At 37.4% G+C, this 16,075-nt stretch overlaps 1 protein-coding gene across 1 annotated transcript in view; it reads left to right on the plus strand.

The window, feature by feature from the left end:
• Positions 1-3,035: 3,035 nt before the first annotated feature.
• Positions 3,036-16,075, plus strand: part of LOC122814487 — a 258,829-nt gene continuing 245,789 nt past the window's right edge. The window contains exons 1-2 of the mRNA XM_044087062.1: positions 3,036-3,693; positions 15,434-15,540. Of these exons, the coding sequence (XP_043942997.1) occupies positions 3,286-3,693; positions 15,434-15,540 (515 nt within the window). The 5' untranslated portion in view covers positions 3,036-3,285. The remainder of the gene's footprint in view (positions 3,694-15,433; positions 15,541-16,075) is intronic.

Here is a 16,075-nt window from a genome sequence, read left to right on the forward strand (position 1 = left end):
TGACTAGATTAAAACCAGGTCCTCCTGACAAAACAAGCCACCCTGGTGGAACTCAGTATAAATAGATTATATAACAAAAGGAAGAAACTAATGTCTAAATACAAGAGGGAACTGACTCAGCAGAAGAATTCCCTCCACAGCTTGAACAAGCAAATCAGAAATCTTGTATAGTCCCCTAAAGCTAATTGCAAAGGTAAAATAGCATCTCTAGCTAAGGATAATCATAAGGCATTCTTTAAGTATGTCCAAAACCTAAACTGGAATGCCCAGCTATGTGCCAAACAGGTAGTAGATGGTACCACTCATACTATACCAGAGGAAATTGCCAACATGCTAGTTGACAGATTTGATGCAAACTTCATCCCCCCTGTTCCCATCAGCCATATGCCAAAGTATACCCGACACCAGTCCTCTGCCTAGTATCTCTAGAAATCAGGTCATATCTGTGCTTTCCAAGGCCAAAAACATGGCATCAATAAAAGCAGATAACATCCGAGGTTGCTTATTAAGTAATTTAACACAGGACCTAGTGGACCCACTTGCCATTCTCTTTAACCATGGCCTAAGAACTGTCTTTGTTTCAGCAGAGAGGAGAACAGCAACAGTAATCCCCTTGCACAAAGGGGGGTGGGCATCAATTAACCCTGAGAACTATAGACCCATAAGTCTAACCAGCCTCATCTGCAAGGCCATGGAAGGAATCATCATAGATCTTATCAACAAGGATGTAGGTGACCTTCAAACTCTAGACCCAAACCAGTTTGCTTTCATTAAGGGTAGATCATGCTTATTAAACCTATTTGACTTCAAGAAACTTCCCAAAGCCCTAGATGAAGGTAAGACAGTGCATACAGTTTATTTTGATCTAGCCAAGGCTTTTGACACAATCTCCTACTCAGGTATCATTGAGAAACTCTCCCAGCTGGGGATTAACCCTTACATTGCTCAATGGGTAGCCAATTGACTCACTGACACAACAGATACTGTCAAAGTTTGTGACTCCACCTCTACCAGTAGACCCGTTATCCATGGCATGCCACAAGGATCTGTGCTGGGCCCTTTACTGTTTGGAATCTTTTTCTCAGAAGTCCAGGCTAAAGCAGAGAGCCTTTGGCTTACCAATTCATTGAAGATTGCAAATTGGGTGCAGTCATTCAGTCCCCCAGTGATGTTAACATATTACAGGAGAAGCTAACACAGACAAATGACTGGTGCCAAAACCATGGTCTAAAACTAAATACAAAAAAAGTGCATTATTATCCCCTTTAGCAAAGTGGAATTCCCTGCTAATTACAATACTGACAATACCCCCCTAAGTTCAAAGACAGTGGTGTGAGATCTGGGAACACAGGTAGATAATAATCTGAACTTCAACCATCAAGTTTGCACAGTGGTAAGGAAAGCCTTCTATGTTGTGCATCTCATAAGTAAGGGCATTGCATCAAGGTCAAAGAATGATATAACTCCAATGTACTCAACCATGATCAGACCATTAATAGAGTGCAATGTTCCCTTCTGCATGTACCTCACCAGACACCTGCAACAGCTGGGAAGACCATAGAGGTTTCTCACCAAGAAAATACAGGGCCTCCAAACCATGACTTACATGGATAGATTGAAAACCTTGTCATTGTACTGTGTATCATATAGGCTGCTGAGAAGTGACTTGTGCCTGGTAGTCTCTGACCCTGCCCTGATGGATATACTGCACATCTGCAAGTCTGTTGGAGAGACCGATTTACCTCCCAGAGATTGCCGTTACTCTGACTAAACTTCCAGTGCACATGAAGCAGAGCTCCTCATTGATCATACTCAAGCACAACCTGGACAAATGGATAGGAGACCACAAATTCACCCCAGGGGTGGCACCCATGAACCTCATGGACAGGGGTAGTCAGTGTTTATCAGCGTTTATATTACATTATCGAACATTTACAAGTTCGAATATCATATGGTCGTCACCATATGATCGAACTCGTAAATGTTCTAAAACGTAAAAAAAAAAAACCCACAAAAATTAACTCCTGAATGTCTTAAGCAGGAGGGCGAGCCCCCCTGCACCCTCCACTTGGGGGGCTGTGCCCCCCACACCCCCCCTACTTAAATATACCAACTCAGATTGCACTACAGTGCAGAAAAGGAAAATCTTCCCATTCTGCGCGGTAATGAAGATCCCTGTTGACACGCTCGCACATCGAAAAATTAAAACATATGGTGCAACCATATAACGTTCGATTTCTTCACTGTGCGATAATGTGACACTGACCCGTTTATCAGTCTCACTCTGCAAATTACATCCATCTAACCAAGGACAATCGAGGCAACTTGGGATTAACATGGCCAGGCTTGTAAGGGTACTAGGGTCACTAGCTTAGTAACCTCTTACGAACTTATAATCCATTCCTAATTACACCTCTGCCCCTGACATGGATTTTTGCTCTTTTAATTGTGTTTGTTTCAGTTTTGAGCCTAAAAGGGTAAGAAAAGCTAATGTGGTGACTAAAGTTAAAATATCACTTTATTGGCAAATAACAGCTATACAACTGTAGCAGATGAAATATTTTTAACTGCTACCAGAGCTGCCAACCTTCCATCTCCAAAATGAAGAACACTAGGCCTTATACTATGGGACAAATGAGCAACATCTGGAGCACACACTAATGGCTTTCTAATGACTTCAGATAGGCAGGTCATATGATGGTTAAACTATTCTGGTTCTAATTATAAAAAGGTCTTTATTAAATATATATGATTCCTTTCCATTTACCGTGGATAATAATTTAAAAAATTCCTAACAATGAATGTGTGACAGACCTTGCAATATGGAACTTTTTGGAACATGAACATTTGAAGACCCTAAATGAGGCATGTTCCTCCTAAGTACACTTAGTTGAGAGGTATTAATGTTACAGCTTTTCAGAGCTAATTATTTATTTCCTGTACTTTCCCTTCTAACCAGGACGTTGGGCGGGACCCAGTTTAAAATAGAGCTGCAGGGACCCTGACGCCTTCACTTACATGCGTCTCTGTGAAGATGCAGGATGGACCTTGGGTAGTAGTGAATGTTCCATTTTTTTCTCGGATAATAAGCCTTTATTATAAACAACAGCATTATATTAAGTGCAGGTTCAAGTAAAGTATTAATGTCGTTTTAAGGAACTAATTAGCGGTGAAGCAAGATTAACCAGAAGTGAACCCCACGTCCTCCCTCAGGGAAAGTGGATGCTAGCTGTCCCGCTTTATGGTAGCAGTCTCTGAAGAAAACTGCTGAAACTGGTCACGAAGATGGGAAGTGAGCTCCCTAACCCCGAGAAGATTTCCACTGGTGCCGATGGAGAAGATCCCAGTGACAGTGGAGACACTCTGCACTGCCTCCTCTGTGCTAACATTTTTCATGCCGTGATTACGCTAGAGTGTGGCCACAACTTCTGCTTGGAGTGTGTGTGGAGGTTCTGGGACACCGATGAGGATCCCCATTGTCCACTGTGTATGAGGTTCTCCGTTAATCCAGTGCTGCGTGAAGCCGTACTTGAAACCCGGGGTTCGAATCTACTTGTGAACTCTATGGCTTCGGTTTCGGGACACTCGGACACCTGTTTCGGGGCAAGTCTGGACGAGAGGGACAACCCTCTCACCGGGACTACCGACATAACAGGGGCAGAAGAACCACTGCTCGGTAACAACAGGCAGGAGGTAATAAATCACGTATAGGAACAGCAGTAGCTAGCATTTTATTTTCTACCACCAGGTAAGGGGTTAGCTTGTGCAGTATTGAAAGCAGTGATCGGTGCCAATCCTTTTTTTCATACACCTTCTGTTTGTAAAGTTAGCAGTTAACTATTTAAAAATATATTTACTAAGACTGATTTTCGCATATCGCTGTAATGATCTTCTGTCGTGAGTCTTGTGAACACTAAATATCTCTACAAGTAATTACCCCGAAGCTACATTTACCAACATATTGCCCTGTGAACAAGAAGTGAGCACCACGTCTTCCCTAAGGGAAAGAGGTTCTAGCAGTCCAGCAGGACTAAGACCACCAAATCACTGAAACTACAATGATTAAGTTTAGGAAAATTATGGTAACCTGTGATGCCGTGCGTGGTCTGTATTTTTTTATTTCTTTAATTTCCTGTTTTCAAATATGTGTAATTGAGTTTCATGTACGGAACTGAACCACCCCCTTCTTTTCAGACCAATCTGTCCTTCAAAAGGACTTTGCATTCATCCTGATTTACCCAAAATAAACTTATTCTCAGTGTCAATGAAACTGTTACTTTCCTGTTGATCACTACCTTAAATAACTAACCAAAAGCATGCTTGAACACAAGTACCTTGGTCTTGATAAAACACTTCCTTTCAGAAATCACATGGACATTATCTTTGCAAAAGTAACTTCACAACAAAATTCTCTTACTCTCTTTCAGACTACCTCACCAATGAAGCCAGAAAATCCATGACAAAGAATGTATTTATCCAAAGGGTAGAATATTCCCTCCCTACTTATTACCTTATTCTCTGCATATAGCACTTCTAAAATATAGTCAGGAATTAATGCCACATGTAGATTCATTTGTGTTTCAACTAAACTCAAGTATCACTGTCTTACGTTACACAGCCTATTCCACGCTCTTCTGTCTACCCTTCCTTTTAAAATGCTTAATTCTTTCTGACCATCTTTGAGAAGCAAACTTGAAATAAAACCCTCCCCTACTGTTTCAGAAGGCAAGACAACAATGCCGTAAATATAGTCCATCCCCATATTGGCCTTATATAGATGAGTAAAGTCCTGTGGGTGGCCACAGTAGTGCAGTGGTTAGCGTTGCTGCCTCACATCAAGAGGTTCTCCAGTTCGATTTTCGGCTGGGGTGCCTTCTGTGCGGAGTCTGCATGTCCTCCCTGTAGTCGCGTGGGTTTCCTCTGGGTGCTCTGGTTTCCTCCCACATCCCAAAAACATGCAGTAGGTGGATTGGACACTCTAAATTGGTCCTAGGTGTGTGTGTGTGCATGTGTGTGCCTTCTGTGGAAGGTTGGGTGCTGGGCTGGCAACTCAACACTGTAAAATTCCACTGCCAATCATGAGCGGACAGATGATCCACTGTGGCGACCCCTGACTGGGAAAAGCCAGAAGAAGAAGAATAGATGAAAGTGCTGTAGAAAAACTTTCCCTGCTAACTGGAGCCATCTCCCATCACATCTCTGCTGACTTATGGAGTACTTACAGTTCAGGAAAGAACTAAAGGTCATGTGATTGTACATGCTTTATAGAAAAAGGATAATCTACACTTCCTGTATATAGTCCTTCATCTTGTTCCTTTGTTAACACTTAAATTATAACTCATAAAGATTCTTGTCAGATGTCAGAGAGACCATCTTCTAGTGAAAATATGTAAATTTAATTTATTTTTATTCCTGTAGTGGTAGTTGTACACTAACAGATTTTATTCCAGTCAATCAATGACTATACCCACTCCAATAATCACTAACTTTTCCTGTTCTTTATCTAATTCATTCCTAACTTTCTACTCTCTCTCTCTCTGTCTCACTTAAGTTCTTGGATCGTTCATCTGCTTCATCTTCTGAGTCTGAGTTCTGTCCTGATTAAAAAATAAATAAATAATAATAATAATAATCTGTACAGGTAGTTCTGTACTTACAGGAATCCTTAGTAATAATAATAATAATAATAATAATAATAATAATAATAATAATAATAATCTGTACAGGCAGTTCTGTACTTACAGGAATCCTTAGTAATAATAATAATAATCTGTACAGGTAGTACTGTACTTACAGGAATCCTTAATAATAATAATAATAATAATAATAATAATAATAATAATAATAATAATAACAATAATAATAATCTGTACAGGTAGTTCTGTACTTACAGGAATCCTTAGTAATAATAATAATAACAATAATAATAATAATAATAATAATAATAATAATAATCTGTACAGGTAGTTCTGTACTTACAGGAATCCTTAGTAATAATAATAATAATAATAATAATAATAATAATAATAATAATAATAATAATCTGTACAGGTAGTACTGTACTTACAGGAATCCTTAATAATAATAATAATAATAATAATAATAATAATAATAATAATCTGTACAGGTAGTTCTGTACTTACAGGAATCCTTAGTAATAATAATAATAATAATAATAATAATAATCTGTACAGGTAGTACTGTACTTAAAGGAATCCTTAATAATAATAATAATAATAATAATAATAATAATAATAATAATAATAATAATAATCTGTACAGGTAGTTCTGTACTTACAGGAATCCTTAGTAATAATAATAATTATAATAATAATAATAATCTGTACAGGTAGTACTGTACTTACAGGAATCCTTAATAATAATAATAATAATAATAATAATAATAATAATAATAATAATAATAATAATAATAATCTGTACAGGTAGTACTGTACTTACAGGAATCCTTAATAATAAAAATAATAATAATAATCTGTACAGGTAGTTCTGTACTTACAGGAATCCTTAGTAATAATAATAATAATAATAATAATAATAATAATCTGTACAGGTAGTACTGTACTTACAGGAATCCTTAATAATAATAATCTGTACAGGTAGTACTGTACTTACAGGAATCAATAATAATAATAATAATAATAATAATAATAATAATAATAATAATAATCTGTATGGGTAGTTCTGTACTTACAGGAATCCTTAGTAATAATAATAATAATAATAATAATAATAATAATAATCTGTACAGGTAGTACTATACTTACAGGAATCCTTAATAATAGTAATCTGTACAGGTAGTACTGTACTTACAGGAATCCTTAGTAATAATAATAATACTAATAATAATAATAATAATAATCTGTACAGGTAGTACTGTACTTACAGGAATCCTTAGTAGTAATAATAATAATAATAATAATAATAATAATAATAATAATAATAATAATCTGTACAGGTAGTTCTGTACTTACAGGAATCCTTAATAATAATAATAATAATAATAATAATAATAATAATCTGTACAGGTAGTACTGTACTTACAGGAATCCTTAGTAATAATAATAATAATAATAATAATAATAATAATAATAATAATAATCTGTACAGGTAGTACTGTACTTACAGGAATCCTTAATAATAATAATAATAATAATAATAATAATAATAATCTGTACAGGTAGTTCTGTACTTACAGGAATCCTTAGTAATAATAATAATAATAATAATAATAATCTGTACAGGTAGTACTGTACTTACAGGAATCCTTAGTAATAATAATAATAATAATAATCTGTACAGGTAGTACTATATTTTCCAGGAATTAATAATAATAATAATAATAATAATAATAATAATAATAATAATAATAATAATAATCTGTACAGGTAGTTCTGTACTTACAGGAATCCTTGGTGCTTTAAATCATTAAAGAGAAAATTTTAGCCTATGCAAAAGTTGTGCAACCAATTTTATATACTTGTGTAATCTTTGAAATATTGTATCAGAATGTTTTGCCGGTACATTTGTGCCTTCTGCAGTTGGGTCATGGCTGAAAATGGTGCAAGGAGCAACTCACCCCCTGGTTAATAAAGAAAACATAAATAAATAATACTTCAGACTGTAACTTATTTGTAACCTATATTTAAGCCTCATAAGACCTGTAACAGAAACTGTATCAAGAAATTGCCCTTTTATGATGTCTCAACAATGGCAGAGGAATTGTATTTGTTCTTTTGTGTATTTAGAAAAAAATTTTTAACTCTGTTGTTCTGTGAAACACAGCAATCCTGACTGTGATGAAATGTAAGAGATGTTTCTAGCTCAGGAAATTAATTGCTATAATTGCAGGAAGGGCAAAAAAAGTGCAGTAACAAAAGTCTCGAGTTAAGCTTGTGAAAAAGAGACATGGATTCCCAGATTTACTACCTGCTAGTCTTCTGCTGCTGTTTTCTTATTTTCTATTTGTTAAAAAGATGATGGAATGACTCCAGAGCCAGACTGTGGTTAAATGGGGCACCAGGCAAGGTAATGAACTGCCCCCCCCCCCCCAACACAGCTATTCCAGTACACCATTACTTGGCTGTATCTCCCCAGCTGCCATAAAACAACGTTCAGTCCAGACAGTGTGCATAGTATTTAGGTTTTTATATTTGCAATTATCACAGATATTTGGATTTAATTTAAAACTATTTCACTTTTACAGCAAAACAATGACAGACATTTGCTAAACAAAAGGGTTTCATGCTGAAAACAAACTTAACATGAGCAACAGTAAATTCCTCTTCCCTTTATACTCACAGTTACTAAAATGCATCTGGCAAACCACGTGCTGGGACTTAGTCAAACAGCATATACTGAAGCATTAGTTAGCATCTATGTGAAGGGTGCAGGAATTTAAAAAACAAATATGTAATGCATTTCCTAACAGCTTGGAGCAGTCACTACATGCAAGCATCCTTTTTTCAGGGGCAGCCCAGGAGCACTGTCTGGTGAAGAGACTTGATCAAAGTCATACAATAAACAAGTGGAGGTTGAGGGAATCAAACCTTGTGACACAGAAGCTGCTCATAAACTTACTCATCTGCACTAAGTACCAGAATGTGTGCTATAGTCCAGCACACTGCTTGTTACACTTGTGTGCCTGGAAAAAACAAGGTAATTAAAATGTATTTACAGTTAAAACATTAACATTAAACTCGTAGACACTATGCTGTATAGTTAATTGAAAACAAGGAACCCAAGGATCATACCATTACATATAGGTTTGTAATTATACCCTCTTAAGGGATGGTATAAATGATTTCCAAATTCCTGTTCCCACAGATGGCACTGACAACTCTACTAAGGTATACACAAATGCCCTATACAATCACTTATACAAATATATTGACTGCTGTACCTGACAGGATCAAAACAAGATTCTCAAGAAAAAGAAGCCTTCATGGTGGGCATTTAGCATTAATAAGTTATACAACAAGAGGAAAAAGTTTTTTTTATTTTTATTTTATTTTACATTTGTTGACCGGGCTAGTCCAGCTGGATATATGTCCATTTTCAGTGGAGGCCCGGGGAGAAAAGCTCCGCAAATTACAACAACATAAAAGGCCAAGACAAAGACAATAGCAGTATAATTTGGTACATAAGAAGTTTTAACAATTATAGTACAAGCCTAAGATTATATATTTTATATTTCAGTAGGAAAAAGGAAAAATTTATCTAAGAATAGATGAATAAGATTAATACATTTGCATTAGAAATGGTGTAGTACAAATCTTTATAACATATTACAAAATTAGATACACCTAGTAGTTTATGATAAGAGATACTAAGGTCTCACAAAAACCTAAGAAAGAAAAAATAGAGATCAATAGATAGAGTATAGAAGATCAGCAAACAAAGATGGATTTCTAGTGTTATTTAACACATAGGTTGTGATACTATATGAAGGTGTTTGATCATTCCACAGTATATTCTTATTTACATGAGAAAAAATCCTAAGGAAGGTTAAGCTCACTAAAAATTAGTGAGACAACACAAGATCATGATCATGGGAGGCAAGGAATTGTGGGAGTCTAGTTAATAGTTAGGTACGTAGTCAGGGTTAACACAGGGGCATAGCCAGTGTGATTTGAGGTAGGGTTTAAGCTTGCTTTTAAATAAGCTGACAGAGGATATTGAGGTTAGCTGGCTTGGGAGGATGTTCCAGGCTTTACCTACTGTATTGGAGAACAAGGTGTCACCAGCTAAGTTGTTGGATTTTGATATTTGTACAAGTAGGTTATTAGCTGAGCATAAGGTCTTGAGGTTATTATAGGGGATGACTAGGGATGTAAGTATGGGTGTATTTTGAGGTAAATACAGGATCTTATGGGCTACTATTAATTGATTGAAAAGTGTTAAATTGCTGTCTATGAATAAAAAAGGGAGGTCCCACCACTGGAAGAACGCCCTCCTTGCTTGAACAAACAAATAAGACAACTTGTAAAACCCACTAAAGGCAACTTCGAAAGAGTTTAGCAACCATAGCTAAGGATAACCATAAGGCAATCTTCACCTGTCTCCGTAAACTAAAAAGTAGGACCCAGACATGTCCTGAACTAGCTGTGGATGTCATCACACATACTGATGCTGCAGAAATAGCTAACCTATTAGCTAACGGGCTTGGCAAAAAATTCACCCCCCTGTCCCCGCCAAACATTACACACAGAATTCCCTGTAGATCTCCCCCACCTTGCATCTCCAAAGAGCAAGTCATTAATGCTCACTCCAAGGACAAAAACACAGCCTGTATGGGACCAGATGGCATCCCAGGTTACATTTTAAATGGTCTAAAATATGAGTTAGCAGCTCCATTAGGTACTCCAACTACAGCCTCAGTACTGGCTTTGTCCCTGCTGAATGGCAAACAGCATCCTCCACCCCCTTCATAAATGGGGTACAGCAACAGACCCTGGGAACTACAGACCCATAAGCCTAACCAGCCTTTTCTGTAAGGTCATGGAGCAAATCATCATGGACTTTATAAATATGGATATAGATGATCTCCAAACCTTTGATCCCACACAGTTTGGTTTTGTCAAAGGCAGGTCATGCCCATTAAACCTGGTGGACTTTTTTGAAAACATCACTAGAGTCATAGATGAAGGCAAATCTGTGCATACAGCACAGTCCTACATTCGGGCCTCATTGATAAACTCTCCCAGCTGTATAGCAACCCTTATGTAGTCAGGTGGATTAATATCTGGCTCACCGACAGATCACACTCAGTCAAAATTGGGGACTTTCCTCAACCAGCAGACTTGTAACCAGTAGGGTTCCACAGGGGTCAGCGCAGGATCCCCCTATTGTTTGAAAAATACTTCTTGGAAGTTCAGGCCAAAATAAAGAGGCTATGGCTCACTAAGTTTGCTGACAACTGCAAATTAGGGGCAATCATTGAACCAACAAAGGCTGCCAATATATTTCAAGGGGGATTTACACAAACCAATGATTTGTGCCAAAGCCATGGACTCAACCTCAGAGCTGAAAAATGCATTATCATCCTCTTTGGTAAAAAACGATATCCCTGCAGACTATCATGGTTTTCTTCCTATCTTGACAATCGTCAGCAAGCCGTACTCTGTAAAAATTCTCTCTCTGCTCTCCTCCCTATCTCGTTAGGAGTTCCACAAGGGTCTATCCTAGGCCCACTTTTATTTTCCATCTTTATTAATGACCTTCAATCATCTATTCCTAATACTACCTGCATACAATATGCAGATGATTCCACTATAATTTGCACTGCCTCTTCTCAAACAGAACTCCAGTTTCAAACACAATCAGCCTTCTCAACTGTTGAACAGTGGTTCTCCAATCGCTGTCTACCTTAACCCCAAAAACTAAATTATTACTCTTCTCACCTACCCGAATCGACTTTGTTAAACTTCAGTATTACTGCATCTGATAACACCATTATTTCTCCTGACTCCTCAACTAAACTTCTTGGTGTTACTATTGATAATTATCTTAACTTTGATTGTCACATCAACAACACAATAAAAGCCCTTAACAAAAGATTGGATCCCTATACAGAATAAAGTCCTTCCTCACACCTGAAACTAAGATAACCTAGCCCAAACACATCTTATTTCTACCCTTTTGTATGCATCTCCTATTTACACTAATCTATCTAAAAGCAACCTTAAGAAACTCACTACATCTTACCACAATATTGCCCGCTTTGCCACCACATCACAATTCAGAGCTCACCACTGTCTAAACCTACAACAACTACACTGGCAGGGATTCCTAATAAACTTATTTTTCAACAACTCTTAATTGCACACAAAATTCTATACCAACCTTCTAAAACACCAGCTCCTTCCAAACTCTTGACTCCCTATATCAACCTGAAACAACTACGTTCCTCTGACAAATTACTTGTTAATATTACCAAAACTATGAACTCTGCAGGCAACTGCCTTTTTTCTAACTCAGTAGGGAAAGTATGGAATAATCTTCCATCTGATCTGTCCTCTTTGCATACTCTCCCACTCTTTAAAAAACAACTTTTAATACATCTTAACAAATTCTGGCTTTGCTCTTGTACCAACCCAGACTAGCCTGTTGGCATCCTTAACTCTATCATAAACTTTTCTTATCCACTTGGATTTTATCTTCTTCTTCAACTGATATATTACCCCTATTTATTGTAAATATTACATATATAAAAAAAAAAAAAAAAAAAGATCTCATACCTTATTATATTGTTTTGCTAGGATTGTTCTGAATTAATTAAAATCTATAATATTTGTATGTTCATTTTTCCTTTGTATAATCACACTTGTACTATGTCTTCCTATGTATTTCCAATATTGTATCTAACCTGAGGAGCTTTTCTCCCCGGGCCTCCACTGAAAATGGACATTAATCCAGCTGGACTAGCCCGGTCAACAAATGTAAAATAATAAAATAATAATAATAATAATCATATAAATAATAATACACTAACAACTCAGTAGTGAGAGACTTGGCAATGCAAGTTGGCTGTAGCCTAAACTTTGACCACCATGTGTCTACTTTGGTAAGGAAGGCATTCTACATTGCACACCTCATTAGCAAAGACATTGCCTCAATAGTGAAAGAGGTCATAACTCCCTTGTACTAGATACTTATCAAGTCAATAATTGAGTACAATGCTCCCTTTGGTATGTACCTTACCAGACACCTGAAACAACTTGAGAAACCTCAGGGATTTCTAACCAAGAAAATTCAGGGTCTCTGGCACATGCCATACATTGTCAGACTGAAGTCACTGTAACTGTACTCGGTAGTGTACAGACTACTCAGAGGATACTTGTGCCTGGCCTATAGAGCAATCTCAGATCCAAACCTAACTCACTCCAGGGGCCCTAACCTCGCCTATGACAGATATGTCTCTCAGAGGTTGCCACTCCTCTGGAATAAGCTACCAATTCACATCAAACAGAGCCCCTCTATGACCCTGTTTAAGCATAGTCTGGATGACTGGATGGGAAACCATAAATTCCTGTCAGGGATTTCACCTATGACCCTCCTAGCTATGGCCAAGCTGTTCATAGGTTCATAGGCTGGTACTAGGCTATCAGCCCTAGGGCCTATACAAGCCTAGCCATAACAATTCCCTGGCTATTTCTTCCCACATTATTTACTTTCCTAACTAAGATGTCAAGTTTTGGCAAGATCCTTTATATTGGGTTTCTCAAGGATTATATTGGGTACACACAGCTAGGTTTATAAAGACCTTCAGGTCAACAGCCCAGTAACCACCTATGAACTAATGACTCTAGGAACATGGCTCATACAATGGTGTTACTATTCACTACAATCATCTCCTTCCATTACACCATAATTACAGTGGGTTGTAGGAACTAAGTATTTATGTACATAAACAACCATCAATTGCAGCTATTTGCATGACTGAATACCTCAGATATCTGCCTGAGAAGAAGTGAAGGAATACATTTATAAATAATGGGTTAGAAATGTATCTAAGCTGTCTGCTATCAAAACCACGTAGTGGAACACATTGCAACCCTCCCAGCCTTCTCAGCTTCTTAGCTGAAATCAGAGTCTTTACTTATAAAGTTTCTAGAATTAAAAGCTTTGCATTAGCAAACATTTTCTGAAGAATACAAAGGCTGCAACTCATGCCTATCACTAGTAACTGAAGTCCTCAACAATTTATCAGAAAATTAAAAATTTTACAAGGAATGGGCAACAATGTCTCTCAACTTCTTTGCTCAAGTTGTGAATAAAGCCAAAAATCATGAGGTAACAAGGGCATTGTTTGGTACACAATAGGCAAACAGAGGTGGAATGATTCAAACCCTATACTTTTCACTATAGGAAGGAGGTGATTAACAGTGTAGACCTTTAACTACCAGACAACCCTAATTAATTCAACTCGCATTTTTTGAACAACAATTGTGAAACTCTAATGACTAGCATTACTGACTGGCTGTTATCCTCAGTGATTTGTCATAAAATGAAGAAGGTAATGAAGCACTGGCAGTTAATGCAGTGGATTAAGACTCTGAGCTGTTAATGAGTTGCTGCGTATAGTTAAGAGTATGGTGTTTGATTTTTTCTAGTTCCATTTGCATACTGTGTGACTTTCATCAAGTTGCTTAGACAAACAATGCTCTTGGTGAACAAAGTGTGTATTTTCTTTATACTGCTGACTAATTGTAATTCTCAGTAAGACCCATACCTGAACTTTCTAACTGTAATGCAGTAAACTGTCATCCATAATGCAGTAGTAATCCATCTTTGGAGGGAAAATGCAGCAGTAATCCATCTCTGGAATGGGCTATGAATCAGTAAGTCATCCATGATGCAGTAGTGTGGAGACAGAAGGAGACACACACACACACACACACACACACACACACACACACACACACACACACACACTCTCTCACTCACTTTCTCTTGATAACTGCACCTCTGACTTCTCTTTTAATCGTGCACATGTCATGTTGGTAATCCTTTGTATGACTCCTCCATTATTAGCATAAAAGCTGATGCAACATTGCACAGGTATTACTGTCAGACTGTCTTTCATCAGACATCTATCTAAAATCAGTTTTATTACTTTTTCCTTATTTGTGTATGGTTTGCCTGAGTACTTGTTTGTCTGATTTATGTTATATTAACATATTTACATATATAATGCATGCTTTTTCCAGTTACTCATTGCTTATGCTCCGTAGCTTAGTTAAACCATTATATATGCAGTTTTATTCTATAAATTAAAATAGAGGCATATGAAATCTATATTATAACTGTACTTCCATATGTTTTTGTATTTGGAGCTTTTGTCCCTGGGATTCCCTTCTAAAGGGGCTCTGCTGCAGAGTGGGATACTTCTGATAAAGAAACAGCACACATACCCACACACCCACACATACCCCCACACACAGATATACACATATAAATACATAACACACACATACACACACATACACACACACACACACACACACACACACACACACACACACACACACACACACACACACACACACACACACTCTGCAATCTCACTCTGAAAATGAAACCACACACTGTAATTTCACTCTGCTGAGTCCATCTGAAACCATGTTCTGTTGCTATAAGGAAGATCCTGACCACTCTCAAAGCTAACACACACACACACACACACACACACACACACACACACACACACACACACACACACACACACACACACACCACTCTGCATTCTTACTCTGAAAATGAAACCACACACTGTGATTTCACTCTGCTTAGTCCATCTGAAACCATGTTCTGTTGCTATAAGGAAGATCCTGATCACTCTCATTAAAGCACAACTTTTTTGCACAAATCTCTCCTTTCTATGTTAATCAAATCTCCTGCTTGTTCTTTTTAGGGTGGACATGCTGAAGTTGTTGTGGATGCCCCCTCTTCTCAAATGACATTGCATCTGATGTGCAGAATTGCTTCAGCTCTGTATGCTGTGTTCCTCTGGATTATAAGGTAGTTGAGCTTTTTTCTTTCTTTCTTTCTTTTTTTTAAGTCCAGGCCCTAGGCTGCTGCCTAGGTCACTTTGTACTGGATCCAGCCCTGAATGATCCAGGTATTTGTGAGGAAAATCGTAAGGTAACATATTTTGAAATGAATCAAGTATACAAGTTAGTCATAATGGTAGATTTGGTATGTCAGCATCTTTTAAAGTTCTGTTTTTGCAGTCTGTCTGTATAATCTTCTAGTAACTTTGCTCAGTTAAGGTTTACCTGGGTCATAAATTAGGTTGTGGTAAGATTCAGCTATAGTCTGCTAAGATGGACGTTATTCTGAGAGGGCCTAACCCTATTAGCAAGGATGCCAATTTAAGGAGATGTTTAGGCAAGGAATTTGACAGTATACTAGAAGAGTGCACCCTCATCTCAAACTCGGATTCTTGAGGGGTGCCCACAGAAAACTTGCTTGAAGAACTAATGAGGAGAGAAACTTTAATGCCATGGGAGAGATACTGATTTAAAATGTGATGCCTGTACTTTTTCTTTCTTTC

Source organism: Protopterus annectens, chromosome 10.part0 (assembly GCF_019279795.1).
Source record: "Protopterus annectens isolate FY-2018-M chromosome 10.part0, PAN1.0, whole genome shotgun sequence".
NCBI lineage: Eukaryota > Metazoa > Chordata > Ceratodontiformes > Protopteridae > Protopterus > Protopterus annectens.